The sequence below is a fragment of the Trachymyrmex septentrionalis genome, unplaced genomic scaffold (assembly GCF_001594115.1).
Source record: "Trachymyrmex septentrionalis isolate Tsep2-gDNA-1 unplaced genomic scaffold, Tsep1.0 scaffold32, whole genome shotgun sequence".
NCBI classification, from domain to species: domain Eukaryota; kingdom Metazoa; phylum Arthropoda; class Insecta; order Hymenoptera; family Formicidae; genus Trachymyrmex; species Trachymyrmex septentrionalis.
Window position 1 is genome coordinate 4,249,814 of NW_017305485.1, and position 17,334 is coordinate 4,267,147.

The 17,334-nt window shown below is 31.0% G+C and overlaps 2 protein-coding genes across 2 annotated transcripts in view; one reads left to right on the forward strand and one right to left on the reverse strand.

Moving 5' to 3' along the window:
• LOC108750114 (5'-3' exoribonuclease 2 homolog) overlaps positions 1–13,857 on the reverse strand; it is a 35,608-nt gene extending 21,751 nt beyond the window's left edge. Inside the window, exons 1-15 of the mRNA XM_018489372.1 lie at positions 13,659–13,857; positions 12,462–12,589; positions 12,269–12,380; positions 11,995–12,168; positions 11,552–11,714; positions 11,000–11,460; positions 10,352–10,558; positions 10,003–10,134; positions 9,723–9,886; positions 9,406–9,574; positions 9,244–9,333; positions 8,613–8,769; positions 7,710–7,938; positions 7,237–7,443; positions 6,718–6,797 (exon numbers count right to left, since the gene is read on the reverse strand). Of these exons, the coding sequence (XP_018344874.1) occupies positions 6,718–6,797; positions 7,237–7,443; positions 7,710–7,938; positions 8,613–8,769; positions 9,244–9,333; positions 9,406–9,574; positions 9,723–9,886; positions 10,003–10,134; positions 10,352–10,558; positions 11,000–11,460; positions 11,552–11,714; positions 11,995–12,168; positions 12,269–12,380; positions 12,462–12,589; positions 13,659–13,733 (2,548 nt within the window). The 5' untranslated portion in view covers positions 13,734–13,857. The remainder of the gene's footprint in view (positions 1–6,717; positions 6,798–7,236; positions 7,444–7,709; positions 7,939–8,612; positions 8,770–9,243; positions 9,334–9,405; positions 9,575–9,722; positions 9,887–10,002; positions 10,135–10,351; positions 10,559–10,999; positions 11,461–11,551; positions 11,715–11,994; positions 12,169–12,268; positions 12,381–12,461; positions 12,590–13,658) is intronic.
• A 1,194-nt stretch (positions 13,858–15,051) lies between these two features.
• On the forward strand, positions 15,052–16,658 carry LOC108749932 (cyclin-dependent kinases regulatory subunit-like). Its single transcript, XM_018488970.1, has 4 exons — positions 15,052–15,079; positions 15,862–15,921; positions 16,317–16,444; positions 16,542–16,658. The coding sequence occupies exons 2-4, from the start codon at positions 15,863–15,865 to the stop codon at positions 16,637–16,639; spliced, it is 285 nt and encodes a 94-aa protein (XP_018344472.1). The 5' UTR covers positions 15,052–15,079; position 15,862; the 3' UTR covers positions 16,640–16,658.
• The last annotated feature ends 676 nt before the right edge of the window (positions 16,659–17,334 follow it).

Genomic DNA, 17,334 nt, shown 5'->3' on the forward strand with positions numbered 1-17,334 from the left:
CATTTGTTTTTTTTATTTGTAAAGAATTCAGCCGTTACTTTTATTGTTACTTCAATCTCTGATTATTTTTATAATTTTTTAATAGATCACATTATTTTCAATTGAAATAGTTTATAATAAAAATTTAAATATCGAAAAATTGTGTACTTTATATCTTAGGCTGCATTTGTAATTGATTTCCTTTTTCAAAAATGTTCATACATCTTTTCGGACAGAAACAATTCACGCGCGAAAAATACAAAGAATAATTTTGCTGAAGTACCTAAAAATTTAACTAGATACATGTCTGAAAATAACTTCGTTGGACCATCAAAATAATTATTAGAACGCTCAAGTTAATTACCAGAATGTTAAAACTTTTTGTTCTGTAATTATTTTGCTGGTCCAATGAAATTATTTATAGATCTGAATAGTTAAAATTTGAAAAACTTAAGCACAAACTGTTCTTTAAGAAGATCAACAATGCAAGCATGCAAAATGCAAGTTTGTTTTTAGTACAGCCATTCAAAACTTTTTGCAACATTACTCACCATATTTGAGCATTCTACATAATAATTATTTTGATAGCCGAATAATCTTTTGTGATCTCTATGTCTAGAGCTAAATTTTTAGAAACTTCAGCAAACTGTTCTTTCCGTGTAGTTAAGAAGATCAACGGTGCGAGCGCGCGAGATGCAAGTTAGTTTTTAGTAAAGCCATTCACAGGCATGGCTATCACGCAAACAAAATAGCTGACCCCGGACTCTTAATGGGCTCTGACAAATTTCGAACCGAGGGTTCGCGTTCCCGACGAGCGGGTGGATTTTGCGAGAGGAGGAGAGCGGGAAGGCCGATTTAGAGCACAATGCGGCTCAATGCCGAAGAAATTAGCCGCGGCGCTGCCGGTGACGCCCGTCAACCCCATACCATGGAAAACAAGCCTCATGCCTTATGTCCCGCAGAAGCACGCCGCTCCGATATTATCACCCATCGACTAATTTATATCGCGTCAAATATCGTCGGCAATAACCGATGCGCGATTGTCGAGATACGCCCCTTCTCGATATGATTTAAGCCACTTCGGTCTTCGATACAAATACACAGAATATCTTAAATGCTGTAGAGACGTTTATATTAAAACAATAGATTTACGTTAAAAATTATACAACTATATTAAACAAAAAAGAAATAGAATGAAACTTGTGTAAAATAGTAACATTTATCAAGTTTTCTTTCTTTCGATTATGCTTCTTCACTCTCGACATTGTAAAAGTAGGAAGATAAAATAGGAAAGTGAATACCTTAGGAGATATTTCGCGTTTTTTATATTAGAAGTATCAAAATAAAATATGAGATATCTTCCTTTTCTAAACATCCTAATTATTAGTAATAACTTTTATAATTCAGCGTTGAAAATTTTTGAAAATCCTCAGTAAAAGTACAAGCGCGTAAATTCGCACAGAAAAATGTTTAGCTTCGAATTTTAATGAATTTAATTTACAGTAGACAGAAAGGCAAAAAGAAATGCGAATAGAAAAATAAAAATATAATCAATATTAGAAATATTCTCGCGGTGGAAATATCAAAGAGAAGCATAAAAGAGCTTCTTGAATTATTATATATGACGTAATTATGTATCTGAATTGAAGAGAATAACTGTAAGGCGAATGCCTGGTAATGAGATTGGCAGATCTCGTTAATGTAAGCCAAGTTTTTATTGGCCGTGAAAGCGCGCGTTATTAGTAATCGAAGTGCAAAATCCAACGGCTATCGTGAAGCGTAATTCTCGTAATTCTCTCTGTCCCTCTCTTTTTCCCTCTGAAAAACCAAGTCAATGGCGATTAAATTTCCGCCTGTCTTTTGGCGTCAAGGATTATCAAATGTTCCTCTCATCGTCTTGAAGCGAGGGTCAAAAGAGAACCGTGGACATTGACTGCCTGCCAAGATCCGAGGGATAAGTTCGTCATTGCACGCGTAGGTGAATGGAACCCGTCTTTAATGGGGATCCCATGATGCGCAGGTAGATAAACGTACCGTGAATAGGCCGCGGGTTTGAATGAATGGTTAAAGAAACGGCAGAAGAGAAGACGCGCAACCTTCCGTCCTGTCTCCCTTCACAGTCGCGTCTCTCCTACCTCTTCTTTAAGAATTCTTCACGCGTGTACAGCACTTACGCGTTTTGCGTACCTATATCCGTTTTCCGATGAGTTAACACTGGAAGCTATACGTCGCTGTAATTAATTTTCGCATCAGCTTTAACGGTACAAAAAGACTCGTCTCGTAAAACACGCGTATTTACGAACTCTTAAGCCTAATTTACAATGTTCTTTGCTTCCTGTATCTCGCTTTGTAAGATTAACTTTAATCTCTAATTCTCCAAGAATTAGAAAAAGATAAAGAGTGAATTGAAGTTAAATTAAACCGAAATTAAAGTTAAGGCCTAATAATTCTTCGTTTTTCGAAACAAAGGTGCAGAAAGAAAGGAAATGCTACTTTATGAGAAATTTAAAATCAACAAAAAAATCTGCAATCACATAAATACATTTATAATTTCGCTTAGGAAAATCTGTAGTTGATCTTAAAATTATGCTGAGGATTAACTTCAATCTATGATTGAAGTTAATCTTCCATTGGTGGAAGCAAATTTTTAATATTCTTTGTTTTTCAAAACAAAGATGCAGAGAGAAAGAAAGTGGCACTTTAAAAGAAATTTAATATCAACGAAAAATCCGCAATTCCGTAAATATATAATAATTTCGCTTGGAAGATCATAGTTGATTGATTAAAATGAACGCTGAAGAGCGTGCGATCTCTTGCATATTGAAATACATATACACGAAATTAGAGAAATCTCCGATCGATGGGAGATATAATTTTCTAGGACTTTACTGGTTCGAGATGGACTGTATCACCGGCATTTCTGTCACGGTAGCCGTACAGAGACTCATCTTATGCCCAGTCTCTACACAATTCGAGCCTCTGCTGCTGCTGCTGCTGCTGCTGCTGTTGCTGCTGCTGGCTGCTGCTGGCCGAGAGAGAGGCTACACGAGTGTTTGCAGTCCACTCGAAACCAGTCCCGGCGAACAGTCGCGCACGTGTGTGCGTACAAATGTGCGTGCGTGCGTACGTGCGGAGAGAGAAAATGGAGATGAACGGGAGATGAAAGTAGACGAAGATATAACACCGACAGCACCGCGAGGCCAGAAAGGTTGCTTAATTTGTCTAACGAGGGCTCCCTGCACCTGTCATCCGGACACGGAGATGGACGAGCGGACAAAGTACAGCCATCCCCCGTCGGCCGAGCTCCTGTCCCTCCCAGCGAAGATACCGTTTACTTGTTTATTCGCTCGCCTACATCGTTTCGCTACTTCAACATCGTCAGATTGCGCATACCGGGTTAATAATGTACAACGCGGGCGCGTTTACGTCAAGCATACAATAGAGAATCTACGTATATATACGCGTAAGGACGCATTGGTGCGATTAATAGTAATCTGTTAATCTCTATTCGGGAATAAATCTTATCGAGATTAAAAAAGGATGCGAATACAGGGCCGCAATGTGAAATATTATAAATATAAAGGAAAAATATCAATCGCAGTTTTATTAATTATTTCTCCTTTGATTTGTTCCTGATTATTGATAGTTCCCTTTGCTCGATTATACTGCATATTATACTGATATTTCATAATGTACAAATTTAAATAACAATGGCATCTTACAAGGAGATGTGCTTTTATCAAGTGTTTGTTGTATTTCTGGAATAGACGAAAAGAATAGTTTTTCTAAAAATTTAGCTAGTTAGCCAATCGTTAAAATAATTACATTGGATGCTCAAGCTGGTTGCTAGAAAACTTTTTACAGCATTATCACTTGATAAGTCCTGCATAATTATTTTGGTGATATTTAACGTGATTATTTTCATGTGTATCTATAATAGCTACATTCTTACACATTTCAGCAAAACCGTTCCTTCTGCGTAGACTATCAATATTCGAAATATCCTGCATGCTCTAATTCTGAATTAATTTCTCTTAAATCTTTAGATAATACCGAGTCCATTAAAGAAGTATAGAATTTTAAGTAAGTAGAGTAAATAAACTGTTAAAGAATAATAATGCATCTGCGAGGAAGAGAAAAGAAACGAACTTCTTGCGTTTTTCGCAGGAAAAACCATTTCGTATCCTCGACACTTACTTTCGAGGGTTCGCTTCTGTCTGCGCGTGGCATTTACTCCCCTCGGTAAATCAATCACACACGCTCATCGTACCCCATATAACGTTTTGTTTTTATGTTCACGCATAAAGACAGTCGGCGATAGAGCTGGCATATAATGCAGGAATAAGATACAACGTATACAAAATAACGTATAAGAGAGAGAGCGAGAGAGAGAGAGAGAGAGAGAAATGCGTAATATAAAAATTATTACAAAAAAGCAATTGGATGATAAATTTAATAAAATAAAGCAAATTGTAATGAATGCAATGAAACAAACACTCTTGTTCAAACGTCAAATTAAAGTAAATGCTATTAGATTTGTTCGCGTTACTTGCACTTTTTGCAGTCAGCATCTTTGCTTTTTCTCTTCAAAGTTCAAATATATATTTATCTCCTTTTACAAAAATTACAAAAATTTTTGGAGATTTGAAACAACGCAGATACTCCTATGCATATTTCTCTCTCTCTCTCTCTCTCTCTCTCTCTCTCTCTCTCTCTCTCATTTTTGTCTCAAATTTAAATAAAAGCCGATATTTTTTATTTAAATCTATATGGACAAATTGTTTAGAGTTGCACATTATCAGAATGCATGTTATTACTCTGCAAAATAGCTTCCTCTACGTTATTCAAAATATTTTCATGGTTCCGTCAATATTTTAGAGATAACTCAGATAAAAGTTTTTGTTACTCGTGCTTATAATTGCATAAAAAAATATATAATAAGGAGCTCCATTATAGAGTGCTCCTAATCATAATATTATATATACCATATAATTATAATAAAAAATACCAAAAACTCTTCTCTTAATGTAGATAAAATGCTTAGCAATAAAGTGTTAATCGAAATCGTTATAAGAAACATTTTTCATGACTTCTGTGCGTATCCTGATATCACAACAGCTTTTGTAGTCAGCGAATGAACATACCGGGGAACGCAACAAAGACGGGAGAAGAGAACACGATGAACAGGAGGAGGCGGTACGACGGTAGGCACGTCCGCTAATTGGATAATTACGGAGTGCGCCGCGTTTGTTTTATAATTGGGCGAAACCGGGGAACCGTCGTTGCCTCGACGTGCCAAACAACAAAACGGCCGGAGTCACGCTCTACGTGACAAACTACCCTCGGAGCTAATCCAGGAGCCGAGGGTTCGCATCCCTCCGACTCCCTAAGCCCGTCCCACCCCCATCGGCTCGTGCTTTCGAGCCCTCCGTGCCAGCCGACGTCGACCACTCTCCGACTCGCCGCCGATTCATCGTTTGTCCACCTACCAACGGTTCACCACCGCCCATCTTCGTGACACGGGTGACGCGACGTGGGGCAACCTGTCTCCTTTCTCTCCAATTTTATGAAGAGATAGAAAGATAATTTAAATTCAGATCATTCCTTTGAGTATCATTTATTCTAAGAAGACATCTTCTACAAACAAAATAAAATTTTTTTACGTTAGACGAATTTATCATAAATTTCCCCCTTTTTTCTAATTTCGTGCAGAGATTAAGTAGAATATAATTTAGATCTAAATCATCTAAGAAAAATTTGTCTATGTTAGTCAAAAGAGAACAAACTGAAAAGTTTGTTCTCCATTTCTCCAATTGTGATAAAAGAATAAGATTAACGACCATCCATAGTTCGATATAAATAATCTTATTAGCGATAATTTTTTTAAACCGTAATTAAATAAAAGGCAAAACAAGAAATGCGCCCTGAGAGTCGATACGATAAGAAAAAAAATTTCCTCTCAATGCCGTCGAACCTGAAGAAGTCGCGTGCGGGCGCTTTAATTCGGCTCTTCTAATCTCGGTATTGTCAGAAGAACAAGGGGTAAAACAAGTAGTAGGAGAAACTGGTCCCAGTTAGAAAACGATTGACTCACTGACTGACTGATTGCGAAACGCTCTTTCGTTAGGGTCGCAACGCAAGCCCTTCCCGACCCTTCAATTCAATCCCTTCCTCGCTTGGTGTTTCGATCTCAGCGTAAACACGTCTCATGCATCATCTAGCTATGTCAAAAGTCTTAGAAATTTATGCGCAATAAGCACGAAAAAAATAATTGGCGCAGAACCGCTTCGGAAAAAAGGCACTAACGTGACGATGAAAAATGATCCTTTCATAATCACCTCTAATATAATATAATGGAATAACACAGTGGAATACTTCATTAATTTTTACAATTTCATTCATATTTCAGAATTTTAATAATATTAATATAAATTTTAATTAAATATGTGAGAAGCGCCAATTTGCTTCTCATATATTTAGTTGATTTATTTATATAAACTATTCAATTTCTAATCTTGATTTTACAATATAAATTTTTCTCGCACATAATTTTGTGCTTTAATTTTAATAAAGTCAGAGACTGATATCAGTGTAATTACCTTGATAAGAAAATCGCTCCGAGCATTTCTTACTTTCACTGCTTTTTTTCATCTTTAACATCATAATTCTACATCTCTGGTAAACATATTAACTAGCTTCTAATGCGAGAGGCATGCGTATAATAATGATATGACTTACCATGAAGATCCATATACAAATTCGTCGGTGGAGGAACATTCGCATACGCAGCCGATCTGTTATTACGATTCACATGATGACTGTAAAAAACATTTTGTCTTATTTAATGTCTGCATTAACATAATAATAATAATAATAGAATAGAATATTCTATTCCAAAAAAGAAATTACTTTTTTAATATATAAAATTGTATATATATATTAAAAAATATTCCATACGAAAATAATAAAATACTTGAAAAAAAATCGTAAATTTATCTGAGATTTAAATTAAATATCTAATTTAAAATGTTCTTAAATTGTCATTATTAGATACTTTCATTTATAATTTGTGCAATTGCGAATTATTCTACTATATCAACAGCAAATATTTTTATTGTAAATATTTTTTGTACATTTTCGGTGTTACTCGAAACAAAAAAGAAAACAAAAAGGGAGGCAGATTCTGAATAATAGCAAGAGACATATTTATCGATAAAGTTACACGGTAAACGGCTGATCATAACAATTAATACTTACTCAAGCATTCTACGTCCTGCCTGTCCTAACGAAGCTGACTGTGTAGATCGAATGAAACCGACTTGTGGTACCCACTGAGTCCCATTTTTGTGATTCAAAGCGTCGAAGTCTTGCGGCTTTAGGACGCGCGGCGGTTCTGTAGCTCCCTTTAGTTTGCGAGCGAGGAAAATGTAGCTGTTACTGTACTTGGGATCGCTAAACTTGATACTGCAAGTCGAGAGAAAGATACACTCTAGACTTTCTTCTATTTTTCATTGTCAACGAATAATATTAGATAATCAACATTGGGATTCTGCAACTCTTGACGACAATCAAGGATGTTGGTATCATTAAGTTATTATTGCGCAGGTATTATATCATTAAAAAAACTGCATAATGATAATATAATGATATTGACTTGTTAAGAGTTACAGAATCCCAATGTGCAGATTATAGTTTGTTTTAAGGAGGTTACATAACGAATGTATACAAACCAGTATACTTTGTTGTTCCTAACCGGTAAACCTCTCACAGGTGAAGGCAATGTACCACCATCACTCACACAGTCTTCCGATAGAAATACAGTACCTCGCATCCCATCTATGCTTATTTCGACCTCCTTATCGAATGCTATGCGATTCTTGTACAGACCTTTTATAAAGTTGTAACCACTATTCTCTATTCCGACATACAGCCTGTCGTCACCACGAACATTTCTCTTTTCTAAAAATGAAAAAACATGAAGTAAATATAATATTTGATATGTGCATTTATATATGTATGTATATTTTACAATTGTATCATTCCGCACGTTAACTTTAAAATATTCGAATGTAAATGCAACTCTTTTCCTGAGAAAATTAAGGAAATTAGGCGGAAATCCATTAACGCATTCTTCGATATCCTCGATGAGCTGAAGTTGGCTGAAGTTATCGAGAAATCGCATATTGCAAAGAGGTTAGTGATGCGACTCAAACTTACGCTCTTTTATGCCAATATATTCATAGTCTGTTCTTATTTGAAGCTTAAGTCTTAAGCTGCTAATATGGCTCATGATATTTTAAGATTGTATTTATTCACGACGTTTCTTAAATTAAGAACCAACTATAAATATACTGGCCTTAATGCCGTGAACTTAACTTTCAAAATTCGAATTTGCAGCCTGCTTCAAGGGAGCGCTAAATTTGAATTGGATTTAGTTTATCACCGACGAGACATTATTAAAAATAAGTGGAAAACGCCACACTTAGTCAAGATAGATCTTCATATCTAACATACTTTGTGAATTTATATAATTTTCAGAAACTATGCGCCAATTATTTGTCGATCGACAATCATCCAAATATGGACAAATTTGCATGTAAATAGGTCTTTCAAAACACGTTTGTATCACTTACTTTCTGGTTCTGTTAAACTATCGTAGTATGGCGCCAAAGCCTTGAATAATCTTTTTTCATCAACAAACGGAAGCAAAGCTACGCCTTGCCAAGCAAATTTCTTTCCGTTCAAATCAATTTTAAAATCTTCTGGATAAAAATCAATGATCTGAGATTTCTGTGAATAAATAAGTTATAGATAAAAATAATATCGAAGTAATTTATTATAAAAAGCAATTTACTGAATTCCCATTTAATTATGTATATAATAATTATTCTTTAGTATTTTACTTTATTCATATTTAATCGATGTATTCATATTATGTTACTTCTCTCTTTTTTCTTTTTATTTATAAAATAATTATATTTGCTTTTAATATTATTTGAAAAAAGTACTAAAAAATACTAAAAAATCAGTAATTTTAATTAGACTTTATTGAGATAATGTATATATTGTGTTTTATGTGTGCACTCATTATAAAACATCAAATTTATCCAAGAAGATAAAGCTCTTTTATCTAAATTATTTCTTTCTGATAAGTAAATCAAAGCCTCCAGCAATAATACTTTATCAAATCACTTTAATTTGATTGTTTAAAATGATTAATATCATTTTGTTTTCATCTTTCAAATCATGATAAAAAATACATACTGGATCTGTCATTAATTGCGCCCATGGTTTAGGTACATGTTTTCTACTAGCAGCAGGAAATACACCCATTAATTGTTCTAATGGACGAAACTGTAAAAAAAAAACATTAATTACATATTTGTAAGAAATGTTTGTATTTTACAAAGAATATGTAATACTTACTGGTACAGTACCCTTCTCAAATTCTGTGGAAAGACCGCCAATATTAATAAAGTCGCTTGCAAATGGTGCATAATGATATGGGAAATACCATCGCCACGACGCACAACCTTGATAATAATATCGTAAAACCCAACATAAACCTCGTACATATTGTAAAGCAACGTTATTTCTACAAGCAAACAAGTATAACCAACATTAATATAAGATAAACTTTTACAAAATAAATTCTATTTATAAAAAATAGAAAACAGAAATGAAAAATATTTACAAAATTTAAAAACGTTTATAAAAATTATTCTATCTTTACTCTGTATTACCTAAATGCGAGATTATCGGGAGATACGTCGAATTTAGATTCATAGTATCGATCTTTAAAACCATCCTCCCAAAGTCGCACCTCATCGTGAGCCTGGTCATCATCCGAGTCATTATTCGGTGAGACCTCATTAATTTTACGTTTCTGCCCTCTATTACCCGAATTCTAGTAATAAAATTAAAAACTATAAGTTACAAATATTACGCGTATATATGTTAAAAAACAACTGCAAGTATTTAAGAATATGAAATATTTATTGCTAAAAAAATGAAATAGAATACCTCAGGTCTTTCCAAGGCGTTATTAGCGTTCGTGTTATCGGCGGCGTTCGTATTATAATTCCTACCCTGTACACGCATTTTATAAGCTTCATAACGTGCATTCTCTATAGGTTTTACCGTTTGTCCAAGGGGCTGTAAAATATATTTTAAAAATATATTTTAAAAATTATATGTCACACTTTACTCACAGAATTACAAATGTTTATTAAATCTTTTCTTAACAACATTCGGTGAGCTATTAATTTTCAAAACTTTCTTTAGAAACATTTCAATTAAATCAATTTCAATAAAATTAATATAATTATAGTTTTTTGTAAATATAGAATGCGTAATAAAATGAAAATCTTACAGTGGGTGCAAATTGGCCTGCAGGAATCCACGTTGGTTTAAAACTACTAATGATCTCGTTTCTCTTCTTTTTGTCTTTTTCACGCTGTTTAAAAGCCAATTCATTTTGTTGTCTCTTCTTAAAAATTTCATCTTCTGCGTCTCCAAGCTCTGACATTATCAATTGTACACGATCTAAATTAACGTCACCGCTATCTGTCAAAAAACCCTAAAAATAATTTTAAAAATTACTTTCTATAAACAAATATTTGCTTTGGCAATATTAATATTCAATAGACATTTTCATAAATTTATATAATTTAAAAATACATAATTTAAAATCAAATTGATAATTATAAATGTATATACATAAATATATATACACCAATAGAGAGAGATACAAGATATCTAAATCTTTTTTAATAAGTCAGAAATAATTAACAAAGAAATTTAGTATAAATAATTAATATGTATACAATATAAAAATGAAATATGTACAAAATATACCTCAATTCTTTAAACAATATTTAATAATTATACTATTTGTATAATTATATTGTAATATAAAATGTATTACAAAAAGATATATTTTTTAAATTAGAATTAATAAGAGTATAATTTTCTAATTATTAATTTTTTATCATCTTGCTTTGTAAAAAATATTACATACTCCGGTTTTGTATACTGCTCTTTTATATAAAGCAACAAGTCTGTCAATTGCGCCTTCTCTAATTTCCAGAGAAGGAAGATGAGGCAAAAAATCGTTTCCTACGAAGAAACACATAAACACCCAATCATCAACAGCTCGTTCAAAATCATATTTGAATGGTAGATTTGGCATATGCAATTCTCTTTCTAAATATTCTCTGAGGACATTCAATCGCACAAATATGAACTGGCATTCAGATCCATATGTGTTCTCCTCTGGCTTTTGGTTTGGTTCCGCGCCTGTACACTCACGCATATCATGCCCTAACTGACCACATATATCGCACGGTTTTGGCTTATTCGGTTTAAATTCTTCACGAATAATAGTAAAATTGGGTTCGTGTGTAGCAAGACCTAACATAATTAAATCGGCATCGGCTCCGCATAAAACATGTTGCGTATTAGGATCGTGATCGGGTTGCGCTATAACATATTAAAAACAACAAAAATTTGTTATTTCTAGTAAAACTCTATAACCTATACATATAAAATAATACTGTACACAAACATTTACCTCTTTGTCGCCGAATAAAATCCATTATTTTATGTTCTCCTTCGCCGGGGACATTAGCATCGCTTAATATTACTTTAATATTTCTCCAGCCTGGATCATTATTCAAGCGATCATGAATGTAGTAATGTAAACATGATGATAATCTTGCCATAAATGGTGTGCCCTGAAATACGAAGCTTCCGATTTATACAGCACATAACTTTATGGTGACTGATATATTTTTTAAATTAATAACAATTAATTGCAAACAATTCCATTTTATTTGTCAAAAAATATAAATATATTTCAGATCTAAATATATTGTATTTTGTTAAATGAATATTAATTATAACAACAATATAAACAAAATTAATAATTTTGTTATAAAACTGATAAGTATTTTTATACATATTTTATATTCTTTTTGTTATTATAAATTCTATTACAATGTTGTGATTACAAACCGGAGTAATACAATTACTATCGAAATGCTCTTCCTTCGGTTTTTCGGGAGGCAAGGATGCTCCTTTGAGGGTTAATTCAGAGCGTATCCTCTCTATTTCATTAATCTTTTCAGTTGATTCTTTTGCTGCACGAAATCGTCGAGATCTTTGTTGATTCATTTTTGCTCTAGGTGCCTGCATAATACACACACACACACACACACACAACAGTACATTAGACATTATAATCTCATTAGTTTTCCTTTCTTTATATTTTATGTGCAAAAATACTTACAACTCCATCAATTGCCATGTAAAGTAATTTCCTTGGTCTAACAATGCGAAACAATCTGTCAATACACTCGAAAATAGCCTCCATCATCTCATCTTCATCCTTGGGAGCTGGCCTTATATTTACACAAGTACAAGATCACATAAACAATTCATCATAGACAATAAACCATTTATGACATCTTGTTTATACTTACTTATCTTCAGGATGTGTACAAGGATGTATTATACCATTCATATCAAGATACAAATTATCAAATTCTACCCCATTTGGATTTGGCTCTGCTGAATTTACAGGAATGCATACCCCGTCTGCAGATACTGACTATAAATATAAAGTATTAAAATTTTACTCTCTTATATATCATTGACTTTAGAATATTATTGAAATAATTTATCAAATTTTGGTAATAAAGTTCTTAAACATGAAATCATCTTAAACATGAAATATTTATACATTTATTAATTAAAAAAATGTTTTACTTAAGATGATATTATCATCTTATATGTATGTATTTTGTGTTGAGTAAAACATTTGCGAGAACATGTAGTATTTTAACTAAACACTATATTTTAATTACACTTAAATATTGTGGCCCATATTCAGAATGCGCTTTTATCTCTGAAATTCTATAATTTGCTTAATAGTATGTTAGCGCATTAACATTGTTGTAAGAGCGTTCTGAATATAGACTTGTATATTGACCACATTGAAAACATTTGAATATGGATCAAAGAATCTATTGAGCTTTTATTTATTTTAAATTGTTAGAAGTGACAAAAAATTAAATAATGTAATTCTAAAAACAAAGTACAAATTATCTTTTAATTTTTAAAAATCTTTTTTAACAAAACAGTTCAAAATCTTTATAACTATGAAAATTGTTGTTAACACAATCTTCAGCAACAAGGAAATCTTCAACAAGAGAAAATCTATGAATGAATTCCGTTTCGCACATGACATAATGCATTATTTATCCTTATTGTTCACAAAGGAATGTTAAACAAGGATAAATGATGCATTGTCCACATCATGCATGAAACAGAATACACTCTAATATTACATCAATTTGAGATTTTTAATATTTAAAATGCGAAAATAAATTTAAATATACACAAAATTACTAAATATTAACTTTAATTTCCTAAATAATTAAATTTGACAAATAGAAGCAAATAAAATATTATAATAACTATTCTAGAAAGCTTCAGAAATTTATTGTAAGCTTAACTAAAATATAATGCGCATAATTAAAAAATTTGCGCAATCCATAAGTGCAGCGATTCGTCGTCAAGGATTATATCTCAAGAAGCGAGATGTAAACGTGGATAAAATATAAATACAAATGATAAACATGTAAAACGGAGAAAAACTTATCAGCAATCTAACCTACCTTCTGTTCGATGCACTCCACAATTACGGAGGGATATTTGCGGCTTAGCCAACGAAAAAATGCTGGGACACCCATTGCTCGTTCGTAATTTGTTTGACAGTATTATGAAAACTTATAATTACTGTTACAGCACTATTGTGTCATATTAAATGAACTACATCAACCAGCATCAACGCGTTTAACTTTAATATAGAATAGGTTAGAGTTGTTTCGCTTGGTTAATCATGAATTAATATTATACATGATACGAAACACGAGATATGATTTGATGCTACTCAGCTTTTGGTGTCACTCGTAGAAATTTAGTGCAACACTAGTGCACTCTGAATGCACTTAAAGTACAATTAAACACAAATCAATTCACATATTTTTAGTATTGATAAATAATTTAATTACTTTTAATTACATATCTTTGTTGTCACAATAACTTCATAATCTCAAAAAAATTAATTAATTTATTAATATTAAAAATATATAAATTGATAATTGCACTCAATTGCATCAGTTTTTCTTAGTAAAGAAAGCTATGACACATTTTCAAAGTTTTCATAATTTCATTGATGCATTTAGCAAAGAAAACTGGTAAAAACTGATGTGGACGAAATTTATAGATATTTCGAGATATGAGTTTAAAATGTAGAGTATAATCGTACTTTTTTATTCATTTCTCGTTGATAGTTTTAAAATCATAATTTGAAGGTCTCATTATATTCTTATACATTATTCAAATGTGAGAAAGTACTTTTTGTTTGGATATATATTTGAATTCATTATATATGTAATATGTATATGGGTGAAAAAATAATAACCTACGTGGTAACAGAAACTGTAATTTACAATTTTTTTTATTTTTTATTCAGATTTGTAGTTTCCTATAATTATTTTTATTTATTCTTTTATTTTAGAGCAGGACATTTTATTCAATAAGAAAAACGAAATGAATGAAAAAATGTGAAATACATGTTCCGTCGATAATTCCAGCATTTAAGATATTATAAACCAATCAGAGATCAATATTCATAGTTTGTTCTATTTCAAGAACGGATTTTGTCTTAAATAATAGGTCTGTTCGCGTTGCTTGAAATTCGCAATTTATTTAAAAATTGAAAAAAAAAGAAAGCAAAGATGTTGAGTGCAAAAGTCCAAGCAACGCGAAAGTATTTAATAATAATAAAGTATAAATAAATAATAATAAAATATATGTAAATAATAATAAAATTTTTTTATACTTAATTTAAAATATAAAACGAATTAATAAAAAAATGTTCAATAAACTCTTCAGAAACTTTAAAGTCGATGCGCTTTCATCATTCGCAAAAGTTGCAATAAATCGTATCTAAATATTTGTATACCATGGTTCAACTATATGTGCGTTCTAAAATATATCAAAATACATGTCGTCCCATCTTCGAGTGCAACAGGTATGTTGTGTGATTAAATATTAAATTAATAGATAACTCGAATACTAATATGTAAATAATTAATAAAAATAGATTAAAATTATTTTTCCTCGCTAATTTATGAATTTTGCTATTATTTACGATATTATTGAGCAAGTTCTTTCAAAAACAATATTTTTGAAGGTTAGGAAATCTATTGTACCGACTGAATAAACGCGCGAATGTAATTGTAATGTTGATTGAAAACATGATTTTTATATTATGTGTGTTAATAATATATTAAAATTTTTCACGTAATAGTATCAAAATTTTTCAAGAGAATTCTTCTGTTTTACTAACAAATAAATTTATGATCTATTAAAACAAATCAATTTTGCATGAGTTGATCCATTTTTTGCATTAAGGCAATTATACAATATTATACGGATACAAAATTACTCCTTTGCTGATTTTATCTCACAATTTTACTTTCATTAGATTTCTTACTGCTTTAATTAAATAAAAATCTTTTATTAAAATTTATAATATTGTTATAAAAATTTTACTATTACAAAAATCTTTATATTTGCATTTATCAATAAACATTTTATTTTTATTTATTTATTTTAAGTAGCTCAATTATATAAATTAAATTACTAGAGAATAATAGAATTTCTTTCACAATTAGTTATATCAAACAAGATTTATCACAATTTTATATATAAAGACTTTTTCTTAAAACTTTAAGATTAGTTGATACCACTTTTATTTTTTTTAGATTGTTTAACTTTTGTTGTTTACCTACTTATTTTTATTTTAATTAGAATGCCAGTAGACCAGATTCAGTATTCTGAAAAGTACAATGATGATAGATATGAATACAGGTAAGGATTTGGACTACGAATCATATCTTTAAAAATACTCAAACAACAAAAAATTCAAAATTGAAACATAAGACGTCTTAAAAATATCTTTTATGTACATTTAAGACGTCTTATGTTTCGTTTTTAAACATGCATGTTGTCTGAGTAATGTGAATTGTAAAAATTAATTTTACTATTATTTAAATATTGTCAACTTTTATTACAGTTATGTTTTTCTTTTTATAATTTAAGTTATATTATATTATTTGTGTAAAAAATGTATCTTATGATAATCATTTTTGATCTAACTTTGAAATTATACCGATTTTTTATAAAATTGAATATGAATACAGAAATTTAAATAGAAGAGATTCTCTTTTCAGAGATTTTCAATTAAAAAGAAGATTTTCTTATAGGCATGTAATACTGCCAGTTGATATAGCCAGGCATGTTCCAAAGACTCATCTCATGACAGAAACCGAATGGAGAAATTTAGGAGTTCAACAGAGTCCTGGATGGGTTCATTATATGATGCATGGACCAGGTATGACTTGATAAATGAAAATTATTTAGGGAAATGTATGTACATCATGAATTATAATCAACATCATTTATTAATACAATCTAAATTTTTTTTTCAGAACCACATGTTCTATTATTTCGCAGAATGAGACCTGATCTTGTGACAGCACCTAGATGTACCACTTTACAAGGAGAACCTATTACTTGTTATAATTGAATCTGATGTGATAATCTAATATGAGATGATATGAATGGAAATGAGATATACGTTATATAAGATTGTATTCTATCATATTTATAAGTATTTATTAATAGTTAAAAATTATAAGTATTAAAATATGTTATATTTTATCGTTCCCATCTTTCACATAATATAAAGTATAAAAAAATATCTTACAATTATCTATCAAGTATTGTTGGCTTCTCTAAATGAGTCCTTTTTAAAAAAACATGTAATTATTTGCGTAATATTTAATAATTTTATGTAGAAAATTTGCAATATCTTTTCTTCAATATATTTTAAAAAACAAACAAATTATGAAAGTTTTTCGCGATATTTTCAAATTTGTATCCAAGTGTTGCAAATTCCATATATGTCACATAACAAGAGAACTTTTTCTTTTAGTCAAAAGAAAAAAAGCTAATTGGAAATAAAAGAAAAAGAGGAATATTGAATAAGAAGCAAATTCGATTAGCTATCCATTTATTGATGAGCTTATGGCTGAAAGATTGCGTGATGAATCTGGGGCACTCTATTTAAAATGTTAATCATTTCAAGCGTATTTTCTTTCTTCGGAATTTCGCTGTTTCGCGTGTCCGCGCGCAACACGCGATGAATAATTATAATATCTGTTTATCTATTAGCTAAACTTTTCGTATTTTGAAAAGTACATATATATATATATATATATA